This window comes from Calonectris borealis, chromosome 2, assembly GCF_964195595.1.
Source record: "Calonectris borealis chromosome 2, bCalBor7.hap1.2, whole genome shotgun sequence".
Classification (NCBI taxonomy): domain Eukaryota; kingdom Metazoa; phylum Chordata; class Aves; order Procellariiformes; family Procellariidae; genus Calonectris; species Calonectris borealis.
The window spans coordinates 149,957,738-149,985,580 of record NC_134313.1 but is presented as its reverse complement, the minus strand read 5'-3'; the positions used below and the strand labels follow the sequence as shown (position 1 = coordinate 149,985,580).

At 37.3% G+C, this 27,843-nt stretch overlaps 1 protein-coding gene across 1 annotated transcript in view; it reads right to left on the bottom strand.

Moving 5' to 3' along the window:
- PLXDC2 (plexin domain containing 2) overlaps window positions 1–27,843 on the bottom strand; it is a 284,357-nt gene that overhangs the window by 112,468 nt on the left and 144,046 nt on the right. The window contains exons 3-4 of the mRNA XM_075143914.1: window positions 22,089–22,235; window positions 17,107–17,176 (exon numbers count right to left, since the gene is read on the bottom strand). Coding sequence (XP_075000015.1) covers window positions 17,107–17,176; window positions 22,089–22,235 — 217 coding nt within the window. The remainder of the gene's footprint in view (window positions 1–17,106; window positions 17,177–22,088; window positions 22,236–27,843) is intronic.

The following is a 27,843-nucleotide window of genomic DNA, read 5'->3' as shown; positions in this document are numbered from 1 at the left end:
ATGAGATTCATGAAAATTCTGATGCTTCCCATCTCTCTAGTCTTAACAAGAATACGTGACAGAAATAGGTTAGGTTTCTGCCAATAAAACATATACATGAAACTCTGTCTCCAAACTAGAAACTGCCCATCACATGGATTTTAATTTTTTTTTTTTATGGATAAAGAGTACTCCACAGATATTTTTCTACTTTTTTGTTTCACAGTAAACCAAATACATAATTTACTATAGAAAATCCACATTTTTCCATTCTTTTCTGGTCTACATAAAATGTAATTAGACCTATTGGAATAATTGACAATTATACTGTATCCCTTTTTTAAGATGTAGATTTATGGATATTACTTGTGCTCCATTTGCAATTCCAGAAAAATTGTGTTTTCTCAATAAACCCCACATAGCTAGCAGTGAAAACAGCACATGTCAAATAATGAAATGACCCCAACTACTCCTTCTGAATGTCCAGAGTGCTTGATAAGAAATACTTGAGTTACTCTTCATGTAGTTAAAACCAGCTGTATGCTTCATAAACATCTGTCCCGTTCCCTCCCCCCACAATGGAAATAGATGAAAAACATATTTATAAAAAATGGAATAAATGCATTTTGCAGTTGGAGATCTAGGGCTAGATTTTAAAGCACTCTGAGTTCTGAGAAGTACCAGAGGATGCAAGCTGCTCCACCAAACTTTTTTGCTATTTGTTGAGTGAATACATATGAAGTAATGCCAAATATTATTCCTTGGACATTTTCACAGCTGAATGCACAACTTTCTAATCTCTGTGTTATCAGAAGCCCATGTTCATACTGGAGGTTGGAATTAACAAATAAAATAGTCTTAAAAGCTACAGCTGCAGAGGCATGAAAAAAGTATTTGTAAAAACTCAGAAACTCTCCTTAAAGAGAAATTTTTATGTATCTAATCAAGTTGCTGGCTGGTTGTTTACAGGCAACGCAAGCATGTCTCCTCCACAGTAAAAAATGGCTTCTCTTTCACATCACTATTTAAAAGAAGCCAATAATTTAGTAGGATGGCTAAGAACAAAACTTGTTTCAAAGAAGGCCTGAAGAGGTTTTTTCCTGAAAATGTGGATGCAGATTTTTATAACTGAGGTGAGTAATGCCCTCACTGTCCTAACTGCACTCTGACATTTGAAACCATGTACAGCTCAGAGCTGCTAAGGTGGAGAAAACGAAGCACTAGTCACAGGTAGGAGTGTATGATTTGGACAGGGAAGCAGGTGTACAGTTCACATAATAATTGCTCTGATCATTAAGGAGGCTGTGGTGGGTTGACCCTGACTGGATGCCAGGTGCCCACCAAAGCCGCTCTGTCACTCCCCCTCCTCAACTGGACAGGGGAGAGAAAATATAACAAAAGGCTTGTGGGTCGAGACAAGGACTGGAGAGATCATTCACTAATTACCATCACGGGCAAAACAGACTCAACTTGGGGAAATTAGTTTAATTTATTACCAATCAAATCAGAGTAGGAGAACGAGAAATAAAATCAAATCTTAAAAACACCTTCCCCCACCCTGCCCTTCTTCCTGGGCTCAACTTCACTCCCAATTTCTCTACCTCCTCCCTGCCAGCAGCACAAGGGGACGGGGAACGGGGTTTGGGGTCAGTTCATCACATGTTGTCTCTGCCGCTCCTTTCTGCACATGTTGTGCAGGATTTTTTTTCCCTTCTTAACTATTTTATCCCAGAGGCGTTATCACCATCACTGATGGGCTCAGCCTTGGCCAGTGATGGGTCCGTCTTGGAGGCAGCTGGCATTGGCTTTATCGGACATGGGTGAAGCTTCTAGCAGCTTCTCACAGAAGCCACTCCTGTAGCCCCCCGCTACCAAAACCATGCCATGCAAACCCAATACAGAAGCCCAAAAGTCTCCAGGTCTAACGGCCTGCAAAATACCCCTCAGGGAATAAATGCGGGCCATTGATTAAAAAACACAGTTTTGCCCTTAAAATACTGGTTGTAATGCATTTTGTGAGAGAGGTAGAAATTAGGGGATAGGAATCTGAAAGTAAAATGTATTAATATGTATAATGCCTCCTAATCATACTTCATAGATATCTACTCAAAAAAAGAAAACTCTTTATTTTAGTGCATAGGATTGAAAGAGATGGAATTTAAGAATCTTAGTCAACACTCCATAGATATTTTTATTCCTTTATATTTCATGCCTCCCCCACATAAGGCAAGCAATGAAAGCAGAACATAAACTGCAGTAAAAAAGAATGAGCTTATAGAAATTGACTTTTATAGCACTATTAAGCCATTGCCAAATAACACCTTGTTTTATTTGGTTTCACTGCAACTAACCAGTGAGATATAAGAAATCACACATCTACTGCCATTCAACCTCAGGATATAACAATTATGCAGGTAGCTCATTCCAATTAATAAAAACTTAAATTAATAAGCATTTATTTCTTTGAAGAAACAATAGGATAATACCACACTCATTTTTAGCAAGCCAGTTAAGTCCTTTCTTAAAGTCCTGATTCTTAAAACAGCCACCATTCAAGTTCTCTTCAACAGCCTTTAGACTCTCTCTGCTCTCAGGTATGCAGGCACATACCAGACTGCCACGTGCAGCAGCTTGAAATCAAAAGTCACCATTTCTACTCCAGCAAATAGCTACAAAAAGATTTTTCAAGGTAAGTGGCCCCAGGCATCAAAGGTCACGATGCTATTTTACAAGGTCTGGCTTTCTTTTTTCAGGTTGGTTAAAAGCAGAGTTATAGGCTATGCTTCAGCTTGAACAGATTTTGTAGTACAGTAACGGGTGAAGTTAAACCACTTCCAACAAGAATTGCAGGGAAAACCCTGCCCACTAAGTTATACCAATGTTGTCTGTGGCAACACAAGGCAGCTTTGAATCCACTAACACTGGAAGGAGAAGCAGCATTTGCAACGATGGCCCTAACCCCTTGTCTATTCATCCCCTACTACTTAAGAGCTGAGATCAGGACTGGTCAGTGAGGCAGAGTAAGAACCACACGCTAGTGATTCTTTCTACCTTATCATTTCCTGGAGACACACAACAAGCTGCTTTTGCAGACTGAACTATTTGAATGTCACTACCAAAACGACACATAATGTGAAATTATTACTATACTATGGGGTAGTTGTAGTAGTTCTAAAACAAAAGCCCTGTCTAGAATACTCACTGCAATGCGCTGGAACATGAAGAAGCTGTTCAAAATAAATGGAACTAAGACACATGAAAACAAATATCTAGTTTTGAGGTAAACTTTCCATGAAAACAACAAAAACTATTTTCTATTTGTTCCATTTTTCATGACATGTATTTAAATCAATGCTTTGTCACAAAATTATCAGTTCAAGATGTAGCAAGGAAAAAAAAACCTCTGATAAATTCTTTCCTAAGATTTATTTGAAAAGCAAACTATTTAGTCCTAAATGCTTCTTTTCCACCGCTCACACCTAGAACCATCTCCTGAGAAATAAGCATATGCATGAAAAAACTTGAAGGTTGGGGATGTCACAGCCAAATGACAACACTGACAGAGGAAGGGGAAAGGATGTGAATGGAGCCAAGGCCAAAATTGTAAGGAGGAGTGGGAAACAAGTGAAGAAATTTAGGTCCCAATTCAAAACTGACAAAGATCCGTGGGAACCTGTTTATTTCAATGGCCTTGGTTTCAGAAAACAGACTGATATCTGAGCAATTTGCAAGGGTAATGAATTTAGCAAGGACTGGCTTGAGACAAGGTGGTTGCCAGGGAAGGAATGATGTTATAATGAAGAAGTGGCAACGGACAAGTGATTTTTCATAATGTGACTCAGATAACAGTTGCACGCACTCTGTTCTCCAACTGTTGAGCATGCAAACCACATAGCAGCATTTGCGTTTCTTAAAACTCTCCAAGAGTCAGAGGGGGACAGTCATCACATCCACATTGCAGCACAGTCGAGATATTAAGAAAATCTGTATTCCCTATACTGCCTGTTAGAGATGTTAATGAAATTCCAGGTGCAGACATTTCCTCTGACATTGACAGATCCCAAATAGGGAAATTAGAATACTTTCTCTGAAGTAATAAACATAAAAAGGCTTACATGGCTTGATTCATGTGCTTTTCATACTCTCTAGCAGTCTTTCTTCAGACACATAGATAGGAAATGGAAATTATGTGTGATCAGTAGCTTTGGAGCCAACAAAGCAGATACTCTCAATAGCAAGAAGAAGAGGAGTTATATTTATTTTTTAATAATGCTGCTAGTAACATGTAAAATTAAGTGACTGAATAGCGTCTTCTTAATATGAGGCTGTGCCATCAGTAAGGTGGTTCCAGTCTTTTCTGTTGCTGTCTTCTTTCAGCTCCCACAGGATATTTCCTGCTTCCTCATCAGTGAGGACTGGCACTGGGTCCCTGTGGGCTGATCTGGAACCATTTTAGGATGCAATTTACTTTGTTAAAGTAAAGCAATAATTTCAGTGTTCACTTTTAAATCCTTCATTGATTTTAATTAAGCCTGCATACGCTTCCAAACTTTTCTTTCAGATAACAAGCTGCTTACTGCACAACAACTATAAACTCCACACTCACTAATGCAGCTGGAAACCAAACCTACTGTCACTTGCTGAAATTGCTTTGGACATATTGCCAGTGGCCCAACGAATTAATAAGCTTGCAGTGAAATAAAAGGGGAAGAAATAAGCTTCTCTTCCAAGATACTATGAGTTGCAAAATAGGACATTTTTTCAAGGCTTTAAATTTCTCTTTTTCTTACAATTTGTTTTCCTTATTAATTAGTTCTTTGGATGATGGCTCTTTAGGTTATTTTTTAATTTATTTTTAAAATCAGACTGTTATAAACACATCTATACCATGTATTGCTGCATCATGTTAGGGATAGTAAAGCTAATGTAATGCAATGTAGAAGTATTAGATTAAGTTACAAAGGTAATACAGCATAAATGCTTAACTGTTGTACTAACATTGCACTAGCTTAAACACGTTGCTATACATCATCATATGAGCTGTTGAAATACCATTTAAGGTATTAAACTGCACAGCATAAAAATGGAGAAAGAGCCCTTCATTGCTAGAACAAAAAATTATTAACCGGATAGGACTGTCACCTAATCATAGCTTTAAAAACACCATTTGGTTGAAATGACATAGTAGTTTATGAGTTCTTCCAAATATAATATTTTTAATACCCTTTTCTGTCAGAATTAAAGGCACTTTATCTATACACATGCAAAAACCTTGCCCATATTGCTCTCTTCTTGTACCTAATACTACCCATGAAAGTGAAAAAAAAGCTCACAGACTTTGACCATTTACCCTTTGACTTTTGCTCTGCTACAACTTGTAAGTATACTCAGCTATTTTAGAGAGGAACAGGGGTGAGTATGGGTGCTACCTGCCATGATAGAACATGGTTTTACCAAAGCAGCTACCTTGAATTGGAGAGTTGCCCTGATATGAAATATAGGCAATTAGGGAAGCATCCTGTGGCAACATGAGGAGCTTTACAGCCTGTTTTGACAGCAGTAGGATCAAGATATCATTTCTGTGATCGGTTATTTTAACAGTCATTTCTTACGGAAGCCAAATGATCAATCAATGCAGGAGTCTGTAGATTTCAGCAGAAACACAAGGGACAATATGAATTTCATAAGTATTTTAGGAATAAGAACATAAATTTATGACATTTATGGATGATGACATGTGAAGGAGTTGAAGCCCTCAGTTTCCCTGGCTGTTACGAGTAATTATGGTTCATGGTGCTATGGTACAAGACAGCAAGAGTATTGCATAATGTAAAGCATTTCACATCCAAAATTTTAATACTGCATTTACAGCAGCCTGATTTGGGGCCTAAAACAAGTTCCCCTGAAAGATGAAAGGAAAGACTCTTCACTAAGATGCACATGGGACTAACTGACCAAAAAGCTTTTAATAGCCCTTTGCATTTAAATTAATATGATTAGGAATTTAACATATTAAAAAAAAAAAAGCCAGCAAAAACTTACTTAAGAGGACAGGGAACAGAGCTTTTGCCAAAGTTAGACATTAACTTTTCGGAAAGGACAACTCTTAATTATATTTGGACAGAATTCTAACTAATAATACCCCACCTCTTATTAGAAATACTGCAACTTAAAGCAGTCCTTATATTTAATAATTAATACTGACTCCGAGCTGAATTTTCAACACATTTCCCAGCCTGATTGGTCTCTAAATGCTCTATGCTTTGAAAGACTTCATTTTTTTAAGATATTTGTAACCAACTGCCAGCATGTTTTTTTTTATTTTGACTTTATGAAACAGATATATACAAGTTCTGTTTTACAAATCTTAGAAGCTTTATGGACTGAGCACATTTCATTAGGCCCAGGACTGCCACACTAATACATCATTTTTATGAAGTACTGCCTTATAGCAACAAAAGGCCTATTTCCTACTCTTTATCAGGAATTTCCTCTTTTAATTAGAAACTAAATATATTATCCATTGTTCTTATCATTTCCAGTTGCCTGGTTTTGGTTTGGGAATGATTTTTTGTTTTTCTCAGTAAATGACTTTTCAACTGGGGTTTGCAGAGTTCAGTTATTCAATCTTTTACATTGATAATAGGGGCTAAAAATATGTTATAAGATAGGAAAGACAAAATAAAATAAAACCACATAAAATTTTATGAGACTGGACATACACAGTAGCTTTTACAAAGTCAATTGGTAAAAAGGCAGAAATGGATTGAAGTTTATTTTTTAACTTATAAGCGTGTAGCAAACCAAATAAACATTATATTTTGTAGGAGGTGCAGAAAAGAGACTTGTAATGCATTAAAAATTTTTACTATGGTGTAAAAACACAACATTATTGAAACTTTGCAACGTTACTATAAAGGCTGAACATAAGATATATGCCTACTACAAAATTCTACAATAAAAAGTGATAGATCCGTCTTAGCCATAGCTTATACTTAACAACTTTCCAGTGTTCAGTGACACAGTCGCTGGCTATCCTGAAGGCTCTTTGCCTTAACATTAAGCAATTTAATTTATTATTAAGTGTCTGATCTGCAAAATTATTTAAGTGCTTGTTTGGCATCACATGTGGGCAAATGCTTTGGCTAGTTATCTGTTATTCTGTGAAACAGAACCTTACAGACAAACACAAATGTTGTCATTTTAAGTCCTGTTACCACTGCGGCACAACTACTGCCCATAAGCCTCACAGTCAAAGTTGGCAAATGACTTTCTATACGAAGGTCAGAGTGATGTAAAGGCATATTGAAATTTTTTTTTTTCCCCAGAGCTTATCATTCTTTATGCCCTAAGTGTTTCTGATCCAATTTGTAAAGATAAAGCCAGGAGCAGAAAGAGTTGTAAGAGTTCTCTGACAGAAAGCCAGACAAAACAGTGTTTCAGGGCAAAGCTAATAGAAGGGCTACCCCCTTACAGAAACAGGAGAGGTAGTTCCAGAAGGGGCACTTGACACAGGAATGACAGGTAAAGGAAGCTTCACTGGTAGAAAAGAATTTTAACAGCTGCTTGGCAACATAAGACATGAGAAGCAGAGGATGTAAATAGAAGGCAATTGTGTGAGCTGATATTTGCCAGTCAACAGCCAGACCTCTGCAGTCCTTACAGAGCGAGCTGTCCACTGGTGATGACAAGTGTAATCCCCTGCAACAGACACAGGGTAGGCCGAGTCACTGATTTTGGCTAGAAACACTGTGTTTCACGCTGCTTTATATCACCTTTGCCATTTAACAGATGTTGCCCATAGGGTAATTTTTGTTATCAAAAAGCTCTTCATTAAGTGATGACACATTTCCTGCTGGCTCCTGTGCTGAAGGGGCCAGAGCAGCAGGAATAACCAGAAAAGCCTCACTGAGATTTCTGGCAGGCTCCAAGAAGATGCTGCACTGAGTACACTGGTACTCCAGAGAGCCAGGCAAACTTCACTCCACCTATCCACTGGTTTTGAAAATTTAAGTAAGTAAATTTATGAGATGCAGGGAAAATGCATGTGAACATAATTGTCCTCTGAGGACTAGAAATCTCCAGATAAGGTTTGAGCAGCAAAGGCTTATTCCAGGCTGCAAATTCACAGCCATCCTCACCCTTAACAATCTCTGATCCTAACCCTGTGACTCCTTCTCTTTCCATAGCACCCCCAAGCTAGGTGGGCAGATTTCTCTCCTGCTCAGAGTTATTGCTCTGTGTGCCAACACAAAAAGATGGAGCTCAGACAGTGCAACATGAGGCTTTATTCCTTTCCCCACAGCATACTCTCTCCTCTTTCATTGATCCTCTTTCTCTGAAAGTCCTGCAAAATGTGATGCAACATTTACATTAGGATTCTCTGCATTTCAGTACTTATTTTTCATAATATCCCTCTGGATGTATTGAAAACAGTACAATTACCATGAATACCATAATCCTGTTTACACACTCAACATCCAAAAGGGAATTCAAAATATATTATCTCTGTATAGAACTTAAACTTTTAAGAAGCTAACCAGCTAGCTAGCTAACCCAAGGTTTTTTGTCTCTGTTACTTTCCCACAAGCTATATGCACACTTATAAACAGTTTGATACTGGAATAAGTGTGATTCTTTCTTGTGAGAATAAAAGATGACTTTGAATCAGTTGTCCTGACTGGTCAGTGTTTAGAAACCATGCTCAGGTATCTCACAGCTGCTCATCAGCACAGGTTCCAATAACATCAGGTTTCAGTGGAAAATTTATTTCAGCACCTTCAATGCCTGTGATTTTATCTTGAGTCAATAGTGGGCAAAACAGTTGCGGTTTTGACAAAAAGCTGTGTGTATCTTATATACACAAAGACCTCTCTCTTTAATAAGTACAAATATTTTTAAGCATACGATCTGACCTTAGGAAGTAACATAATCATACAAAGAGTTCTTGATTTCAGTTTTAGAAAATTACCAACTTTTACTTGATCACAGTGTGATTTAATATTGGGGTGCCTTTTTATTTCTTTGTTTGATACTCCTTCCATTGTTAACAGTGGTAGAAATGCTTAGGCAGCACCTCCACCATAAGAATTATCTCAAATAATTCCTCTGTCTGCTGCTCAGGAATGTTCCTCTACTGACGGATGATTTATCAAATATTATCTCACCAGATTTTAATACAGTCTTTACAAATTCAACTGCTTGCTCCAACTTCAGCAGGGCTACATGTTACATCCTCAGATAAATGCCAGAAATTCACTACAGGACAACTGGGAGTCATTGCCTCAAATGTCTCAGGCTGGAATAGCCTACTGCTCTGCCAAAATGTGTCAGTGCTTCGGGTGCATTGCTTGCTGTGGAAGTGTCTGACAGGCTGTCTAGTTTCCAGATCTCTGAGCAGTAAGCTACAGCAATGAGGTAACACATGGCTTGCTTTTTAAAGGCCCATCCCTACTGCGCTTCAAAACCTATTGCAAATTTTTATTGGTTCCTACTGTTGTTCTGCCCATACGCTCCCATCAGCCCTCCAATATCGTTGGTTATATTTGGCCGATACATGCTGTCTTTGGCATTCCAGGTTGTTTCAAGCATTCAAAGTATTTTATTTTCAGCGCTGTGATTTGATTGGCTACAAGATCCATTTTAGCTGTCTTTTGACTGGTTTAGCAGTTGCAAGCTTTCCTTGGATAATTCTTATATAAGATGTCTACCTATGCAGAACATTTTTGATTCGTGTTTTTTCTCTGTAACAACTTTGAGTTTAGGCTGACAAACATGGATATAGATGTTGGCACAACTCGGTGAATTGTACCCTTTGTATATAATCTATTTTACTTGTAAATTTTTCTGCAGGCTATATCCATGTCTGTAGCTCATAGCAGAGTTATTTCAGACTCTGTGCACTTTCATTGCACAGTCTCCCTTCCAACACTACCAGTGATCAACCCATCGTGAATTAGCTAAGCTTTCACAAAGCAATAACCATGTCACTCAGTCCCCTTTTGCCTTCCTTCACCAAATACTAATCTTCTGTTTCTCTGTTACTTTTTACTTCTTACTTCTTGATAGCATACATTTTATAAGTTATGCTTATAAAGATGTGTCTTTCAAATTGAATTTTTCATGGGATGTCCAGGCAGTTACTGACATGTTCAGAGCTTGCTGGAGTAGACAGTGATCTTTGCCTACTAGAGGTCACCAGGTGGTTGCTCTTACCTTGTTCAATTTACAATCTATCCCCCTACAATTCTGTGGTTTTCCTAGTATAACTTACCTACTATAAAGCATGCCGATTTTCTTATTTTTCCATATGGAAGCCTGCCACAATTATTTGCTTTGTATTCTTCTGTCATTTCTACAGTATTCTTGTTTCCAATTTCACATACCTGCTGAAACGCACTCATTTCCAACATAATAACCTGCATGATAGAGTACGGAGAGCAGCAGAGAGGTGTAACACTGAAATGTCATCTTTTCATTCACACCTCTTTTTCTCTCTTGTGCCACTCATCTGTGTTTCTCAACACCAGTACAACAGCTTCCCCACTGGGAGCTACTACTGAAATTGCCGATCTATTAAATGGCTATTACTTATCCTAGTAGTAGTGACCTCCAGCTTGATTTCTCCCTCCATCTGTTTCTCCTGCAGTTTTTCTTCCCTCTAGCTTTTCTGGGATAATACCATCTCCTTGCTACAATCCAGTGTTCCCAGTCAATTGAAACCACATCCAGCTATACTCCACCTTTTCAGTGTATAAACTTTTTTCAGCTCATTTACCTCACAGGGCTCCCGGCTCCTTAATAAACCACTGCAACTCCGACAGGGAACCCCTTCCTCTCACTCACCCTGTCCCCCAATCATCAGCATCCTCTTGTCCTGGTACAGTCCATCTAGTTGGGGTCTACACGTTCATGTCCTAGAGCAAACTAAATTTCAACCTTCTACCACCCTTCATCTCTTTCTCTCCTAGATTCAGACCTTGTTTTCTCCCTTTGAACTTGGAAATCGGTAGTTACTTGCCTGAGTTAAGACTGAGTGAAAAATTAACCAGAGACTTCAGGATTTAGGTCACAGACCTAATTTCCATTTTTAGTTTGCTGAAAATAATTACTCCTACATTTTGGGGACTGATGTTAAAGTAGTAACAGTTTCTTCAATTCTGAAAATTTCATTTTGGTAATGATATCATAATTAACTGAAATGAATTTGCAAGTGAAACATTCAAGTGTACAGTCATACTCAGCATGTTAATTGTATTGACTTCTGTTTTGCAAAGCAGTCACTGGCTTTGGGAATAAAACATGATGGATGGTTCAAGGCAAACCACCTCAATATCAGAAAATGCTAGTCATGACAGAATTTTCTGGATCAATCTAAAAATGTTCACTAGAGGTAGAGAAAATCTAACACAGAAACAGGCTTTGAGAACCTTAACAAAAACCAGAATAGAACCCAAGCTGATAGTTACTTCTCAGAAAACTGTGAATTTTTTTTGTTTTCTTTTTAATGACAGTTCCCAAAAGATTGGCTAAATCAAGGGTTATCTTGACTGGCAGGATCACCTAATCTGTTTTGGAGCTTCCAGATGCTGCTCTGCCAGAAAAAAGGGCTAAGGGGAAGTAAATAAACTCTCAAATAAGGGAAAGTTATTGCCACCGTATACTTGTAGGTGCCTCTAGTAGGAATTAGCTCCAAATTAACCCCAAGTTTTACATGTGTATTTGAGGAAGAGTTTTGCTTTATTTTCACCTGTACAAATACTTTGGTCGTATTCTAAACACATTTTCTATGTATTCACTGCAATTTCCACTCTTGCATGCTTCCTGCTACAGACAAAACCATGAGAAGACACAACTTAGAAGAAATCTCATCTTAGCCCCAGTGGACAGATATTTAGCATGACTGTTGTGGAGTTCATGACCTGGAGGGGGTCGGACAGACTGGGGCTGTGGCAAACAAAGTGATAGTGGCTGGAACGACAAAGGGCTTGGCTCTGGTTTGTTCCTTATATTGGGGCTCATGCTGGCGTGATTGACACATTACTGGTTTCCACAATGTGGTTTCCTACTGCAGTTTCCTGCACAAAGTCTGTTGAAATCTTTCTGGGCCTCTATGCCACCGTAACTTACCAGTGCCTACAAAGATGGAGTTTCTCATTCTGTTGTCACCACTGTGTCTACAAGATGAGCTGGAGCAAGAGCCAGGATAGCATTAATCTCTGTAAAAACCTAACTTTCAGAAGCCTACAATCTGGGTGTGAGTCCAGCATGGGTCGAGCAAGAAGTTTTTGGCTCCTGACTTCAATCCTGTTCACCTAGGATGCCTTGTGGAGTCACATTTTGCACAAATCCTCAAAATTTTCTATGTCATCAGCCCCATACAATAACCTGATAACCAGATTTATCTACAGTGGAAGCTCTTAGCTACATTTAGATGGTATTGTTATCTCTGAAAAATCTACCAGTGTACTCAATGCTAACTGCAGCAGCTATCATTACAGGCACACAATATGGGAAAGATAACTACAATATGGATAGTAATAACTAAACTTTCCTAAAGATTTTAGGGAAAAATTAGGAAAAAATTGAAATAGTGTTTAACATAGATATGATTGATAAAATTACACATTCTTTTTCTATCAACTCTAGATAAAAAAAAACCACCTCAATCTTGATTGCCAAGGGGTAAATTCAGGAAGACTGCCTAGGCTCATTAAAATCGTCATGAAGATGATAAAAATATAATCAAAGATGTACCAGCAAGAATGTTGCTGAATTCATCCTAGTTCAAAAGGCAACAGCACAAACCACTACATCAAAATAGTGTAAACTTATGTCAGTTCAAGATCTGCCTCTGAATTTACATCACCATATTTATATATTACACTACCTATAAAAATATGATTACTATTGAAATAAAGAAAAAAGTTACCTTCAAAAAGTCTTCAAACAAAATACATGTAAGCAAAAAAAAAAAAAAAAAAGACTTAAAGATCCCTTGAAGGATTCCCTAATAAAATACCAGAAGTGTACCCATGCTAAGCTGTCTGCACTGTCCAATAAAATCTGACAGGCCTAAGATGTTCTTTTATAAACAACTGCTTAACTATTTCCTTGATAGTGTAATTCTAGGGAATAGTTCCATGATCAAAATATGGTTTTCCCAGTATATGATAATACAGAACTATTTTTTTATTAGCTGTATCCCTTGCTGCTTCCAAATATCTATAGTTAAATGTGAAAATCAAACATGTTTTATGTTCCTAAGCAGTTTGGTTCTGTTACACGTTCTTGATTTACAGGTTATATACAATAATATTCAGTTATTTCATGGAAAGAACAGAGACTGAAACTATTTTAAGACCCCTCATGACCTCTGATCCTTCAAACCATTAGGAGAAATTCCAAAAGAGAATATTAAAAACTTCATTAATCCTGGGCAACAAATATAAGTTTTAATGAAAATCCATAATAATCTGGGTTAGCTACCACTCTCCTCTGCAATGCTGCTACAGGCATAACAATACCATAGAGAAAGGTAACATCAATGAGAGATGCCATACAAGAAAAAAAAATTCCTATATAATTTGCAGTATCTGATACAAGGCTGCACTAGAAAACATAGACTGATAAACAAAAAAATAAGCCACAGAGCATAAACAAGAGGGACTACCATGAGCACGGAAAGTTAATACAACAAAGTACGAAGCATTGCTGCATGTTGAGTAAGATGTGGGGCCGCAGAACTTCAAGGACTCCCGCGAGTAGGGCTATGTTACTGCCTGGAGAGCTGTAGCACAGAGACAGTTCTCCCTCCTCCACAGCCACCGAGCTCTTAGGGATATCGGTGACAGGCAACAAAACAGGCTTCACGAGCTTAGCGCTCTGACATTCACAACATGATTCAGTAACTCACAAGTGGTTTATTACAGAAATAACTGCACTTGCAGCCTGTAGAGCACAAACTTTAGAAGGCTTCACAAAAAAACAAAACTCAGCTTCTTCTTGTGTTATCTACTATTAATAAAGCTTTGAGAGCTCTCCAAAGGTTGCTTTAAAAATGCTCTTTAAAGGAATGTGGGGACATAGATGCCCATATCCCAAAGAACCACAAATTACTAATTACGTTAATACTACTATAAGCTGTCTTTCTTACCTCCTAGTTATGAATTAAATAGCCTTGTCAAATACAAGCTAAAGACAACACTGAATAAAACCCTCAAACTAGTTATTTTCACTCCCTGTTCTTCCTTTCCTTAGTCAAACACATTCAGCTCAGCAAAACCATTCAGAAGAGGAAATAAATATTAGTTAAACCGAAGAAAAAGTTGAGGTTTACACCTCAGCAATTTCAAAGTCATCTTAAGTAACTTGGAAACCCTACTATGCCACAATACAACCTCCATGAAGAATGGCAGAAACCATTTGGGTAGACGTTTTTATTGTGACCAGGACTTAACATGCCATTGTCCTCAATTTTCCTTTTAACAAGGTTATTTAATTTATGATTTGGAGGTAAAAACAGTTTATAGTATTGTCATTAGCATAATTAGTCATATCCTGCTCTCCAGGAAGTGGACATCTGTCATGTGGGACTCCTGTGCACATTAACTATGTCATTCTTTTGATCTCAGAATAATCTCTGGAGGTGTTCCAGATCTCTAATGATAGTAATGCCGTTGTAAAACCTTGGTTACTAAGAAATAGTAAACCATGCAGTATAAAAAGCACTTGGAACCCGTCTTTATCCTTGTTGCTAGGCTATAAGCCACACTGCACCACCAATGACTTATGGTAACAAAATTTGCAAATATAGCCAAAGTAAAACATTTATCAGGGAGTTAGGACAGAAATAGATCTTTCTTTTCCTGTAAATGAGTTTAGGAGTCTTAAAATTGTAGAAAAGGTTGTATCCTGTCCTGGACTGACAGGATGACTTACAGTCATCCTGGGCTTTATCGAGATAATATTTTTTAAATGATTATTGATTAGGTCTTACATTTTCCATGCTTAATTAACATTTCATGGAAATGTCACATGAAAGACAGAAGTATCTCTGTGTTAATGTCAGTGGCCTATAGTAAAAGGACTGATGTTAAAGTCCTATTTAGCTTGACAGTAATTCATAGATCTATTGACAGCAATATTATTTTATATAGTAGAAGTGGAGCAAAAAGAAAAGCAGAATTATCATTCAGTGTTCCATTAATAGCGAGAGAAAAGAGTGCTGCAGAACTGCAGCGATTCTTATATGCTTGCATGCTTCTTTTTTTTTAAAAAAAAAAACAACCTCAAAGAACAAAACAAATTCCCCAAATGCTCTACACCAAAAGAAAAAATGTTTTCCTCACAAATTACTACCACACAGCTTTCCTTGGGAGCTTAACTTTACTCCCAATTCTTTGGGGGCAGATGGGGGAGACTGACGGCAGCAGCATATTTGTGACAGCAGTGGTAAAAATTCAGGGCTTCCATTAAAAGTAAAGGCCCAGCAGAGTGGCCGCACAAGAAGAATTACTTGGAGAAAGAGTGAACTTTGTGAATTTTTAGGAAACCAAGTTCATCAGTAAGAATAAGGGGGCATTTACAGAACGCTATCCCCACTGCTGCTGTTTTAGCTGTGCAGGATCCATCCCAACCCATTCTTTCATGCTACACCGATCATGCACTTGATTTTGGCACCCCATCAAATGCAATTCCTCTAATAAGAGAATACAGAACTAGGCATCGATGATCAAGTACCAAAATGAAACTAAAAGCAAAGCAGAATGGAAATCAGACAAGTCTCAAAATCCCAATCAGTAGTTCATGGCTCGTCTGATCCAAATCAGCGTCAAAATGTCATTGCTGATCAAGAAGAGAAAAACCTGGTATTGAAGTCACTCCATAATTCTGCATCCTTTTTTATCATTCTGACTTCAAATCAACTGCTTAATATCAACCTTTATTCACTTCTGTCCATCTCTTGTATTCTTCTGCTTTGGTAGCAAAACGGAGATCCTGACACAGAGCATGACAGAAGCCTCTGTTCCAGCTCCTACTCTTGTTGAGACACTGGTTGCAATTCTTCCCTAATCTTTTAGTCATACCTTCCCCATTCAGAGCTCCAGTGGGACATGGGCATCCTCTGATCCTGGGACCCATAGCATGAAAAGGAGAAACCTTGACCAGGGACAGGGTAGGATTGGTCCTGGTGATGGTGACCCCTATTTCTGTTTGCTTGTCCTGTCACACCTCTAGGCAAAGCACCACCAGCCAGAGTCCACGAACTTGCTGGACACGTTCAAGGACCAGAGGATGCTGTGGTGTGCTCTCTGTGATGCTGCCCTCTGCCTCCCTGTTTTCATTTTTTGACCATTACCCCTCCTCCTCCTCCTTTTTCTCATTTGTTGTCTTCCACATAATTTCATTTTCCTTTGGTCTCCTCTTTGTCTTTCAAGGAGGTGGAGCAGGAGGGGAGCAGAAGAGGTTGATGGCTGTTCCTAGTGCAGGACATCAGTGCAAGCAGCAGCCAGCAGCAGTGGGAAGGAGAGCCCCAACCATGAGCCGACAGTGGTGCCCAGAGCTACAAGACCAGGAGCTCAAGCTGTGCCATACCGCCCATCTTACCCCACCGAAGGAGGAGAACACCACCATGGTACTGTTGCAGACACCATACCACACCAAGGCAACACATGACAATAGGTTTGCCTTACAGGTGACAAATTATATACTTCTAGCAGCACTTCTTATCTTTGGATAGTAAATCTTCTGCTCTCATGCAGGCAAAACCTAAGTTTCCCTCCTTGTTTTGGCTCCAGCACTAGCTCCACAAGTGCAACTGCTCCAGACACGCGCACATACACACACACACGACTTCTGGGGGAAATACCTAAATAGAAAAAGATTAGTGCTATAAAGTTGTACACTGAGAGGGTTTTATAACAGTTTAACTTGAGCAGCTGGAGGTTTTTCATCATACCAATATTTTGTAATTTTCTTTTTGTAGAAAGCAAAATTTCCTAAATAAATGCTGCAGTTTATCTCTTGACATATATGGGGGGAAAAAGGTATTTTAAATATCTGCAAAAATAGCTGCAAGAAACTCTTCTCATATTACTCAAAGTAAATGGTTAGAAAGCCACTTACCCCCAGTTGCCACAGTAATTTCACGTAGAAAATGGCCATAAAATGGAAAATCGAAGGACAGATTCACTCTCTGAAAGGAACAACACCAGAAAATAAAATCGATATTGTGCAGAAAGGTAAGAGAAAACAAAATGAACAGTCCTCCACTTCAAACATCTGTTTCACTGCTTTTTATTTTTCACTGGAGCCTTGCTATTCTTAATTTGGAATTGTCAATAGCTAACTGGAAACAATTCTGTGTAGCACTTAAACACCTGAAAGCAGTGGATCTTCATAACTGAAGACTTTAGAAAATAAAATACATCAACAGACTTTATAACTCTCTGATAAGAATGAAATTAATAAAGATTTGTAGAGTTTTTCCTAAAACAATATTGCTTTAGCCTCTTTCTTAAGAGGAACCATCAATATTTAAGGCCTTAGCAATACCTAAGTTTTAGATGGTGCCCACTCCCTTGGCTGTGGGTGGTTTGCTCCTCCGTCAAATGCTCCTTCAGATTCAAGTGTTCTCCCTGACATCCTACTGCTACCTGGGTACTTATCTGATGAAAGCTGGTCACTGGAAGGCAATTCCTCCTTCAAAGCCGCATGACACCAGTTCCCAAACCTCTCTATACTGTTAACTAGGAGCTGAAATGATTTATAAAGAAATATTCAACAGAATTATTAACAAACTCTACTTAAGGTACTTACTGAAAAATAAAAAAGGAAGAAAAAATCTTTTTTCCCCATCAGCCTACAGGTGACTATCTTCTATCAGCTGAATTCACAGCAGAGAACTGTAATTTGGAGAACAGACTCTTCTCCTCACCTAAGCTCTCTATAAAGCACCATTCATATAAAGCACCATTCATATATATAAAGCACCATTCATATTTCCCCCTCTCTGCCTATGGCTCTCTCCTTTCCAATCTATTCCACTCCTTTCCCAAAGCTTACTGGTTATTGTGGCCACCCATGATCATCACCCAGCGTACTACCTGGTTAAACTCTGAACAAATCGGTAGTCATGATAGAAAGGAGTGCTGAAATCCCAGTAAGGACTTTCCACTGTTTAAATGTAATATCCCATAAAAAATCCATCACTTCCATAATGGCCCAAAATCCAAATAGGAACTGGGTATGCAGCCCACTATTATTTGTTATTTAGGAAGAGTTACTACAGTAAAAATAGGTGTGAAGATGGGTTCTTGGTGACTGTCCCTCAACCCTAACCTTTGACGTCTCCACTTAAGAAAGGGCAATAAAAAAGGCATTTTGCCTTTATTTTCCCTACCATTATTTTTACCCTGGGTTTATTATTTTCAGATTATATCTGAGAATTTCTTCTCTCAGGAAGAATTATATTTACATCCACCAGAAATGTTTAAAGAATTATTTAGCATGAAATTAACAGCTGAAGATTTACAGTAACTTTAAATTAGATTTTCTTTCCACTTAAGTGGAAGACAGAATTTTGACAGGATTTATTAGCACTTTTTTTTTTTGTTTTTAATTAGAATGCAAAATGTATTTGCATTGTGTTAATTGGACTGAGTACGTTCCAATGACCTTTTCTGTATATACATAAATATGGATATACAACTGAACATTTCTAATTAAAATGACATATGCAAAGGACAGCTCATGAATTAACTTAAACAAATAATTTTTTTTCCATGTTCTAAAGTTTTCACTGCTGAGGTGTGTGCTATTTTTATGCATGCGCTCCACTGAAATTATGTCCTTGCTCTAGCAAACACTGTTAGAAACATCAATTTTTTTGACTAAACCTTCCTTCTCTTCTTTATGCAGTATTGTTCATTTTACCTATTAGCCTTAACTTTCTAAATAACACAATAAGCATTAAACTGCTTCAGAAGACAACTGTGCCCCCTTAACAGTCTTCTAGATTGCTATAATATAAATATTAGTATAAAGATGCTTGCAATAAAGATGTTTGATCCTATGCCCACTCAAGCCAGATATAGATCTCCCATTGACTTAAATCAAAAAGGGATGCCTTAAATTCTGACAATGTCAAAATGTTTAATATAGACAATTGTTTAACATAATACTGTAATAAAAAGCCAACAAGACTTAAGGAATGTTTTAAAGTGTAATATTGTAACAGCCACTAGAAAGAAATGTGTTTTCACTTTTGCTGCTAGGAAGCACACCTCATTTTTCAGAAAGAATATCAGAATTTTCAAGCCACTGGAATAAAAGTGTTTTCTCCATGCATAAATGATGGAATGGACTGACAGGAAAGGGAATTGAGCTTCACAAGTATGAGGTGATCCTGTATCCAGTTCAGTGTTTGAGTAATCAACTATTAGATATCTAATCTAAACACACTGAATCTAAACACACTGAGCAACCAAGCCACACCTAAAATTTTATTATACAGTTAAGAAGATGGTGGCAATATATTAAAAAAAAACCCAAACGCTATTAGTGATATAAATCCTGTAGTGCTAGACATTTTAATTGTTCCATTAATATTTGTGTGTTACTTTCCCCAAACTATGACTATGCTGTTTATAGAGCCAAACCATCTCATGGATCCTGTCTTTATTACTTTTTCCTGTAGAAGCAAAACCAACTGGCAGCTTCTGGGAATTTTTAGGATTACATACTTCCAAATGAAGGAAAAGACAAATTCAGTGTAAAATTTTTAGCATTCAAAGAATCCCTGACATTATTAGAAAAATTCATTAATACTTAACTAGTATAATTACTTATAGTAATTTAACTCCTTGTTCTACTGTCAAATTGGAGAATAATCTTTAGAAATTATCAGCATGTAAATCACCAAGTCACAGAAAGATGTGCAAAATGCCCTTTTAAAAAGAGTAATGGCAAAGTTTATCTCTATGGAAGAGAAGGGAAGAGATTGCTACTTAGTTATATATGATCTGCTCAGAATATATGACTCTACAGTTGTTACACAGTTATAAAGAACACATCTCTCTTTTAAAATAACTTTGTTGCGTAGTACACATGGGTGTTGTTTGCTCGGACACATACAAGAAATCAATTATGAACGCATAAATAAAATATAAAACCTTACAAGATGACTCACTGGTACTTTTTCATCCTTCAGGAGGGACATAAAACAAATGTCTGAAAAAGAGGCCTTTAAAATAGCATCTAGACATGGCTGCAGCCACTCGAGTTCACAGTGCAAGATATTTGGGTAAGTATGAAAAGAGATGGATATCAGCGTGCTAAACTGGGACCACAGCCTTCTCTGCTAGAGCTGGCAGAAAGACAGAGTGGGCATCTGACATTCAGCAGAAAAGTTTAACTTGTTTTGGGGAGAAACTGTTGAAGCCCTCATGCTGCCAAGCTTCCCTCTGCCATGCTGAATGGTCCTCCACACTGATCCCACACCCAGACCAAAAGCATTGTTTCATTTTAAACCTCTGGTTCAATATCTTCAACAAAATGTCCCCCTTGGAATTGACATTTTTAAGTGTATAATCTCCGGGATCCAACTGGAAACAAAAGTGCTTAGAACAAAGGTGTGGAAGGGTGTCATCTTCACTAATCGTTAAACAACAGGTTAAAATTTCTCAAAGGGATTTTACTAATGTTTACATCCCAAGCCTCATAAATTACTTTTATTAGCAAAAGATGTGTTACTTTATATAGGTATTTTTAATCCCTTAATACATTTTTTTTTACATGCTTCCATTCTCTCCCTCAACACAGAGCACCAGGATCCCAATGAAGAAGGCAAGGCAGATAATACAGCTTTTCAGTTTTAGGTACCCTTGAGGTTTCTTTCTTATTAGAAACAAATTGTCTTAAGAAAATAGCTGATACAGTGTTTTATTAAATCTACCCCAAAGTTATATGACTGCCTGAACCCTCTGCATTTGCATTATCCCTGGCTCCTTACAGTCTTTTTGCCGATAAGGAATATATTTTATGTATTGGACTCTCTGTTAGTCACATGTAGTGGATTTATCATCCCACTCTGCTTTTTGTATTCTGAGCTAAATACCACAGTATTTCATCTTGCTGCTTCTTACATTCCTCTGAGCCAGTCACCTGGCCAGTGCCAGGGAGATAACAGATAAACTGAGAGAAAAGATGAATTAAACTTGGCTTTTCTCTCAGTTTTAAAACTATTAAACACATCTGGATCTTTAAAAACAGTACAGATTTTAAATAAGACATCAACTGGATTTTGTTTTTAAACTGGCAAAACCCAAGGACTTTTTGTTGGAGCTAAGTTGTTGACGAATGGATGAAACAAGAATCTCACGAACCACAATTCTGAGTTGTAATTTTCTGTATTTAATTTGTGCTAATATTGGCTCTTCTATGTATGCAGTTTCCAGCTACAGGTGAGATGTGAGAATACAATCTATAAATCATGCAGCATTCAGTTTCACTTCTAAGCATGTAAGCCCATTATTTTCATACCCATTTTACCAGGCAGCACGATTACAATAAGTTAAGCAAGATGGGTATTTACACTCTGTGATATTTATTTGTTGACACCCTGAAATTGTGATCCCGTCTATCACTTCTGTTACTATATGACATTCTCCTGAGTTTTATCAGTTCTCCAAAAAGAAAAAAATAAGTGTAACACCTCGTACAAAATGGAAGTGCAAACAAAGATATTCTCCATGGGAGACAAACTTCAGCAACTTAATCCTGAACCCAGTTCTGTTGCTATTGAAGTCAATGGTAAAATTCCCTCCAACCTCAGCAACTAGTTTATTGTTTGGTTGTTTGTGATTCTTAAAAACAGAGGTGAATTTTAAATATATCCGTACAGGCATCTCTGAAGGACTGTCATAGCAGGTGCAAAAAGGCAACTTGGAATTGTTTTATAGCAACACCGTGCAGACTTTCATAGCTTAACAAAAATTCAATGATAAAGCTCTGTGAACAGTAATCACAATACTTAGTAATACTACTGTTTTGGTCACTGGTGAAAAATATCCATGTCAGTCAAAGAAGAGAAAGGTGTAACAACTTACTGCTGCTTGCCGATGGGTGTTGGAAAGGATCCCATGAATCTTTACTTTGTCTTTCTCCATTTGGTCTATATTGACCCACAGATCCCGGCTGGTAGAATCATATGGGCCATATGTCCTTGAAGTATAATAATTATGATCTGTATCCTCCTGAAAGGGGGAAAAAAACCACAGCAAATATGTATTAGAATGAAGATGCATCTTCATTTTATATAAAACTCACCCTTGAAATAGTGAATCCTGTTGCTCCTGGGAACAGCAGAAAAAACTACACTGCAAGTCAACAATGAAGAAAAAAGTACAAATTGCAAATGTGTTGCTGAAGACAGCTCTGCTCTTAACCACAAGCAGTTGGCAAGGCAAACAGTTACCTCATGCAATCATCTTATATTATGATTATAATGTTCACTATCCCCAAATCCCAATCATACAGTTCCTGCAACCACATCAGTGAAATCTATGGCAAAACGTTTGATGGCTTTCAAGGCAAGATGGCCAGTAAGTTCCTGTAACAACAGCCATGCTCTAACAAAGTGATGATCAGTACTTACAGCTAACACCTTAAAAAATTGTATTTTTTAACATTTCTAAACCTAATTTACTAGAATACCCTTTATAAGAACATCCAAAAATTCCTGATAGCTATAGGCTTACAATGCTATTTCATTTTAAATCTCCAAAAGATTGTTTTACTGTACATTTGCCACTCAGAGAGAGACAAATACATATATATTTGTGGAAGAAAGCTTCCTAGTTCTTGCGGTCTTTAAAATGACAGCAGTTGCTGTCATGTTCACGTCACAGCAAATTCAAAGGTAAAATACGTGAACCCTACATGTGCCATGGGAGATTGTGCTAGTGGTCCATCAAATCCTGCAGCCTGCAGATATCCAATTCCGCAATCAAACGTATGGTTCAGAAGACAGTCAAAGTCTTGGCAATGTCTGCTTATTTTGATGACAAAGCTGAGACGCCAACACTCAAAATACTCTGTATGCCGCTCAACCTCACGGCAATCAGTTTACACTTAAAATCATATACATTTAGCACAGTAAAAAAAGTAAAATTTTGAAATCTTGTTATGCAAAATTTAGTAAATGTTAAAAAACCTAAGTATAGGAAATTCCAAAATTTCTGTCAAGGTTGGTAACTATGATGGTCTGTACCTTCCTAAAAGATATCTAAGACAGTGAAAGCAAAAAAAAAAGTGCATGATCTGAGGTGAGAGATGAAATACATCCCAGATTCCCAGTCTTCCTCAACTTGTCCCAAGTTGTTGTAACCATAAAATATTTAAATCAACAGCACTGCCAGCTTTCTGCTGAATAGCTACAAGTAATACTGTAAAAGAAATACATGCTGGTATTTCTCAGTTCCTTCTTCCCTTCCTTCTCCTCTGCACCAAAGCAAAATAAACAAAGCCTCAATTATAATGTTTTAAAATTAGAATAAACTTAGAAAATAAACAGTGGCATAGAAAATGGAAGAGGCGGACTTAGAATTTAGAATTACCCCCCGTCACGGAGAAGTTCCTCTCCTGCACCACCAGTCCCATGCAAGCAGCATGGGACTACCCTCACATCACGCCGTGCTGCCATGCAGACCTGACACCCCCTCCCCACAACCCACTTCCCAGAACCTACACAACCCATTCCTGCTGACATAGTCCTGAGCTGAAGATATACTTGGTAAGGACGTATATTCTAGATGAATCTGTTCATGTTCTAGGTTAAATATATTGACCATAAAATTCTGTTTCAGCTGGATTTCATCTTACATTAACACCATTACTGATGCATTCTACTTAAGATGTTGCAGATATAATCAGGTTATTTTCTCCTTGACGTTTTCTATATCTTCCACTGTACTTTATATGCCAGGATGTACTTGCCCAGTAAATCTCAGTGACACTTTTGAAGCAACTTCTAACAAATTCAACAGCTTTAGTTAGTCACACAAGTAAACATAATTAAAACTATACTGTCAGGAAGATGACAAAAGCCAGCCACCTTACCAAATTATTTTCTTCTTTAATGGTCAACACGACAGTTATTACTGGCATGTATACAAAGGAGGTACAGTAAATTAAAAGGTTTTGACAACAAAGATATATTTTCCCAGCCCAATTTATCATTCTGGCAGAATTTCCATAGAAATTAAAAGTTACATTTAAGGCATCACGAAGTCTCAAGGAAAGAGCTCCAAGAGACAAAGAAGAAATAATTACCAAAATAGCTCGTTTCAGATAAACATGCAATACTTAAACTATAGTTAAAACTGTGCAGAGTTTTTGCATTTCCAGTTTTTCATAACTAATAAAGCCATTCCAGTTAATTACTAGAAGCTAAGCCACTACCTCCCCAACTAGAAGGCTCTAACACAGCCTAGTTGGTTGCTTTGTAAGAATGCTTTAAATGGTATCTTGATCCATGCTCAAAGCAGACTCATCATACATCTTGTAAATCAAACACTTAAATTATAGCCTTGAGCTCAACAATTTTGTCAGTGTGTGAGGAATTACTCATGTATAAACAACTACCAAATTTTGTGTAAAAAAAAGTCTCATTTACTGTTTTAATTCAAATTAAATAACCTTAGATACTTCTGGAAGGAAATAAATTCATTTCTACTTGGATGACAGAAAGAAAACAGAATTTCTCTTGCTCTTGGAAAAGCTTCATAACCTTCATTCAGATGTATTTTATGAATGTACCATTAAATATTTCTCTCTCACATCCTAATTTTTTTTTAATCCTATCTGTAACTTTACAATATGACTACAAAAGGGAACACACAGCTAACTAAAGTTGGCCTGAGCAGCTTGGGAGCTCTTAATGAGGTTAGGATCCATGCTTGCATTCCAAGTCTCTGCCTTCATAGTTTTTAACATGCATTACCATGAAAAAGAAATTGTTGGAGTCTTCCATAAATTTCCCAGCTGTAAAGAAACATTTTATTGGAAGCAATAGATACCTATGAGCTTTCATTCTGACAGACCTCTTTATAGGCTTTGGTTGATTGCACCTGCTTCATAATACATTCCATCCCCTACAGGTACTGTATGCATAAGAAGATAGAAAAATGATTCAGAAATCATGCTGAATTTGTATGTAAACTACTGAATTAAGAAAATAATGTTAATAGTTATATGACAGACAGATGTAGAGTTCTGCAGATAGGTAGAATTATATATAAACACAAGTATGAAGAGAAATTAACTTTACAGTATCTTTTAATGACGTAGAAGTGTGTTACCAAATGAAAGAACATGCAGGGAAAGCAGAGAGCATACCCATTACTGGAATGGGTATTCAAGAAAATTTCTCTTTTTTCTTTGTTTTCCAGGTATTTTGGGGATATGAGAGTTATTTCCCATTCCTTCTCTAGATGTACAGTCCTGTCCAAGCACTGCGTATATATGAAGTAGGAAAGACCTCTCTTCTATTGACAAGTGCAGCTTTTAAGCAAAGGATTTTTCTAGAGATTTTTTGCACTATGAGGATTACTGTTGGCAACCTTTGTGAGTATATAGGCAATATTTATTAGAACCTTTTTCACAACTCTGCCCTTTTGGGGAAAAAAAGTTATTTTTTACCTGAGGCAATCCTTGATGCTGAGTTGCCATCTTATCATAGATTGTAAAGAGAATTAATTTCTTACAGTTTTCACAAGGGATATTGTCTGATGACACCTTGAATATATTCCCATACTTCTCCAACTACAAATGAATTTTCTCAGGAGTGCTGAATGCATACACTATTCATGAAAGCTCAGCACAACTGAAGATTAAGCCTTCTTTAAATTCTTGGTGTTCAGTATTTGTCAAATTCAATGACTGACCATCCATTCCATACGTTACATATACAGATACTCCCAAATACAGTCCAAATATCATACCTGTTTCCTCAATAACTGCTGTCCCTTAACGGATTAAGGCCTCAAATGTGTGAGGCGAGCTGCCACAATCAAGGCAGTGTGTTGTAACTGTGTGTGATATTTAAAAGTAACAACTACATTATGCTTCTGAAATATTTTCAAATTACTAACTGGGATTCTGGCCAAAGATGTACATGAAAATAGTACCAAAACAGACATGAAACAATAAAGTTCCCTCTCAACGAAATAAGACATCACAATTCAACGATGATGCAATCACATATGTAAGCGTGAGACTTTACAAGTTTAATTCTCTTTCTGTCACATTTTTTCTTTAACAGAAATTGGAAGATACTGTAAATATCTAGGAGACAGAGGATATCAACAAACAAGATTTAGGTTAAGAATAAGAGCCTCTGTTGAATCCAACTGCGTGAATATTTTGCTTTTAACTACTGGATCCAATTGGATCCAAACCATAGAGGTTACTGAAGAAAAAGTTTTGCCATATCTATATATATCTATATATATATCTATATCTGTAAGGCTATAACTGAAAAAAACTAGTAAATTCAACCAGAGGAGAAGCAGCTGGTATCCAGAAATGAGCTCTGCTGCTGCACAATAGTGTGCTGTAGAGAAACTCCTAGTTTCCCTATAGTTGAAAGAAGAGAGAAAGACATTCACAAAGCAAATCATTATATATCAGCCAGACAGACGGCAGTTACATTTTGGTAGCTTAAGTTTTGGTTGCCTTTTCCCAATCCTGGGAAACTAAATAAATAAATCAATCATCCAAGGCTCCTTACCTTCAAATATCTGTGATTAAGAGTCATGAATTATTGCCAGCTGCAATAGAAGACAATTAGACTGCATGTAATTCGATAATTGTTGTCCCTTTAAATGTTCTATTTATTGAAATTGCATTTTCAGACTTCCATTGAGACAACACCACAATGAAAAAACTCTGAAGTCGTCAAGGATATGGAGTTAGACTTTAAAGAGGCCTAATTTTATCACTGTAAAAGGAAAGTCTGATATCCAATTTTTAATAAAACACATTAACAAATTGCCTAAATATTGCTAAAATCACAGACTAGGCATATTTTTAAATTATCTGAAAGTGCTGCTGGTATTTGCCCCAAAAATTAGTGCTGAGGAAATTCATCACCAAATACTAAGTTCAGAAAGTCATCTTTAACTCTGAATATAATATGTGCATTTATAGATGAATAGCCTATGAAATTAATTGGATAGTTATGCTTTCTAAAAGCTGCATTTGTAGAATAAAATGGAATCACTAGAAGGAGAAAACAGGCAATTATATATTTAAAAATAGACTACTTTTCAGGGAGAAAGCAAAGATAATAATAAAATACTTCTTGGGAAATTTAGAGGAAGGAAATGAGCCAGCAATTAAAAGTATTTCCCTAATGAAGAAGAGCAGTTCTGGGAATTCATTTTGCAGAAGAAAAAAGAACATCCTTTCTATTAAAATAAGCCAGCGACAAGATCACCCTGCACACATACAACAAAACCAGTTTTCTTGAAACTATTTGCACTCTTACCCAATCTCAATGCTTGTTACTCTCTTACTGTATCTCTGCCTATCCTGTCAGTAAAATTGACTTCTGAATTGTTTCAGATTTTTGTTAGAAAATTGCTTTTATGTTCCTGAACATTATTAGTACCCACCAGCTAAAAACAGCACAGGAGAGGAGAAAAGAAACCACAACGCGTGGAGGACTTGAGCTAGGCTCTGCATTGCAGCTGACGGAAAGCCTCTTCCAGCCAGCACGTGTTAGGTCACTGAGAAGGGGTGGGAGAGATGCACGGTCACACTCTGTGTTACCAGGGCAGAGGAAGTATATGTGTATGGTGT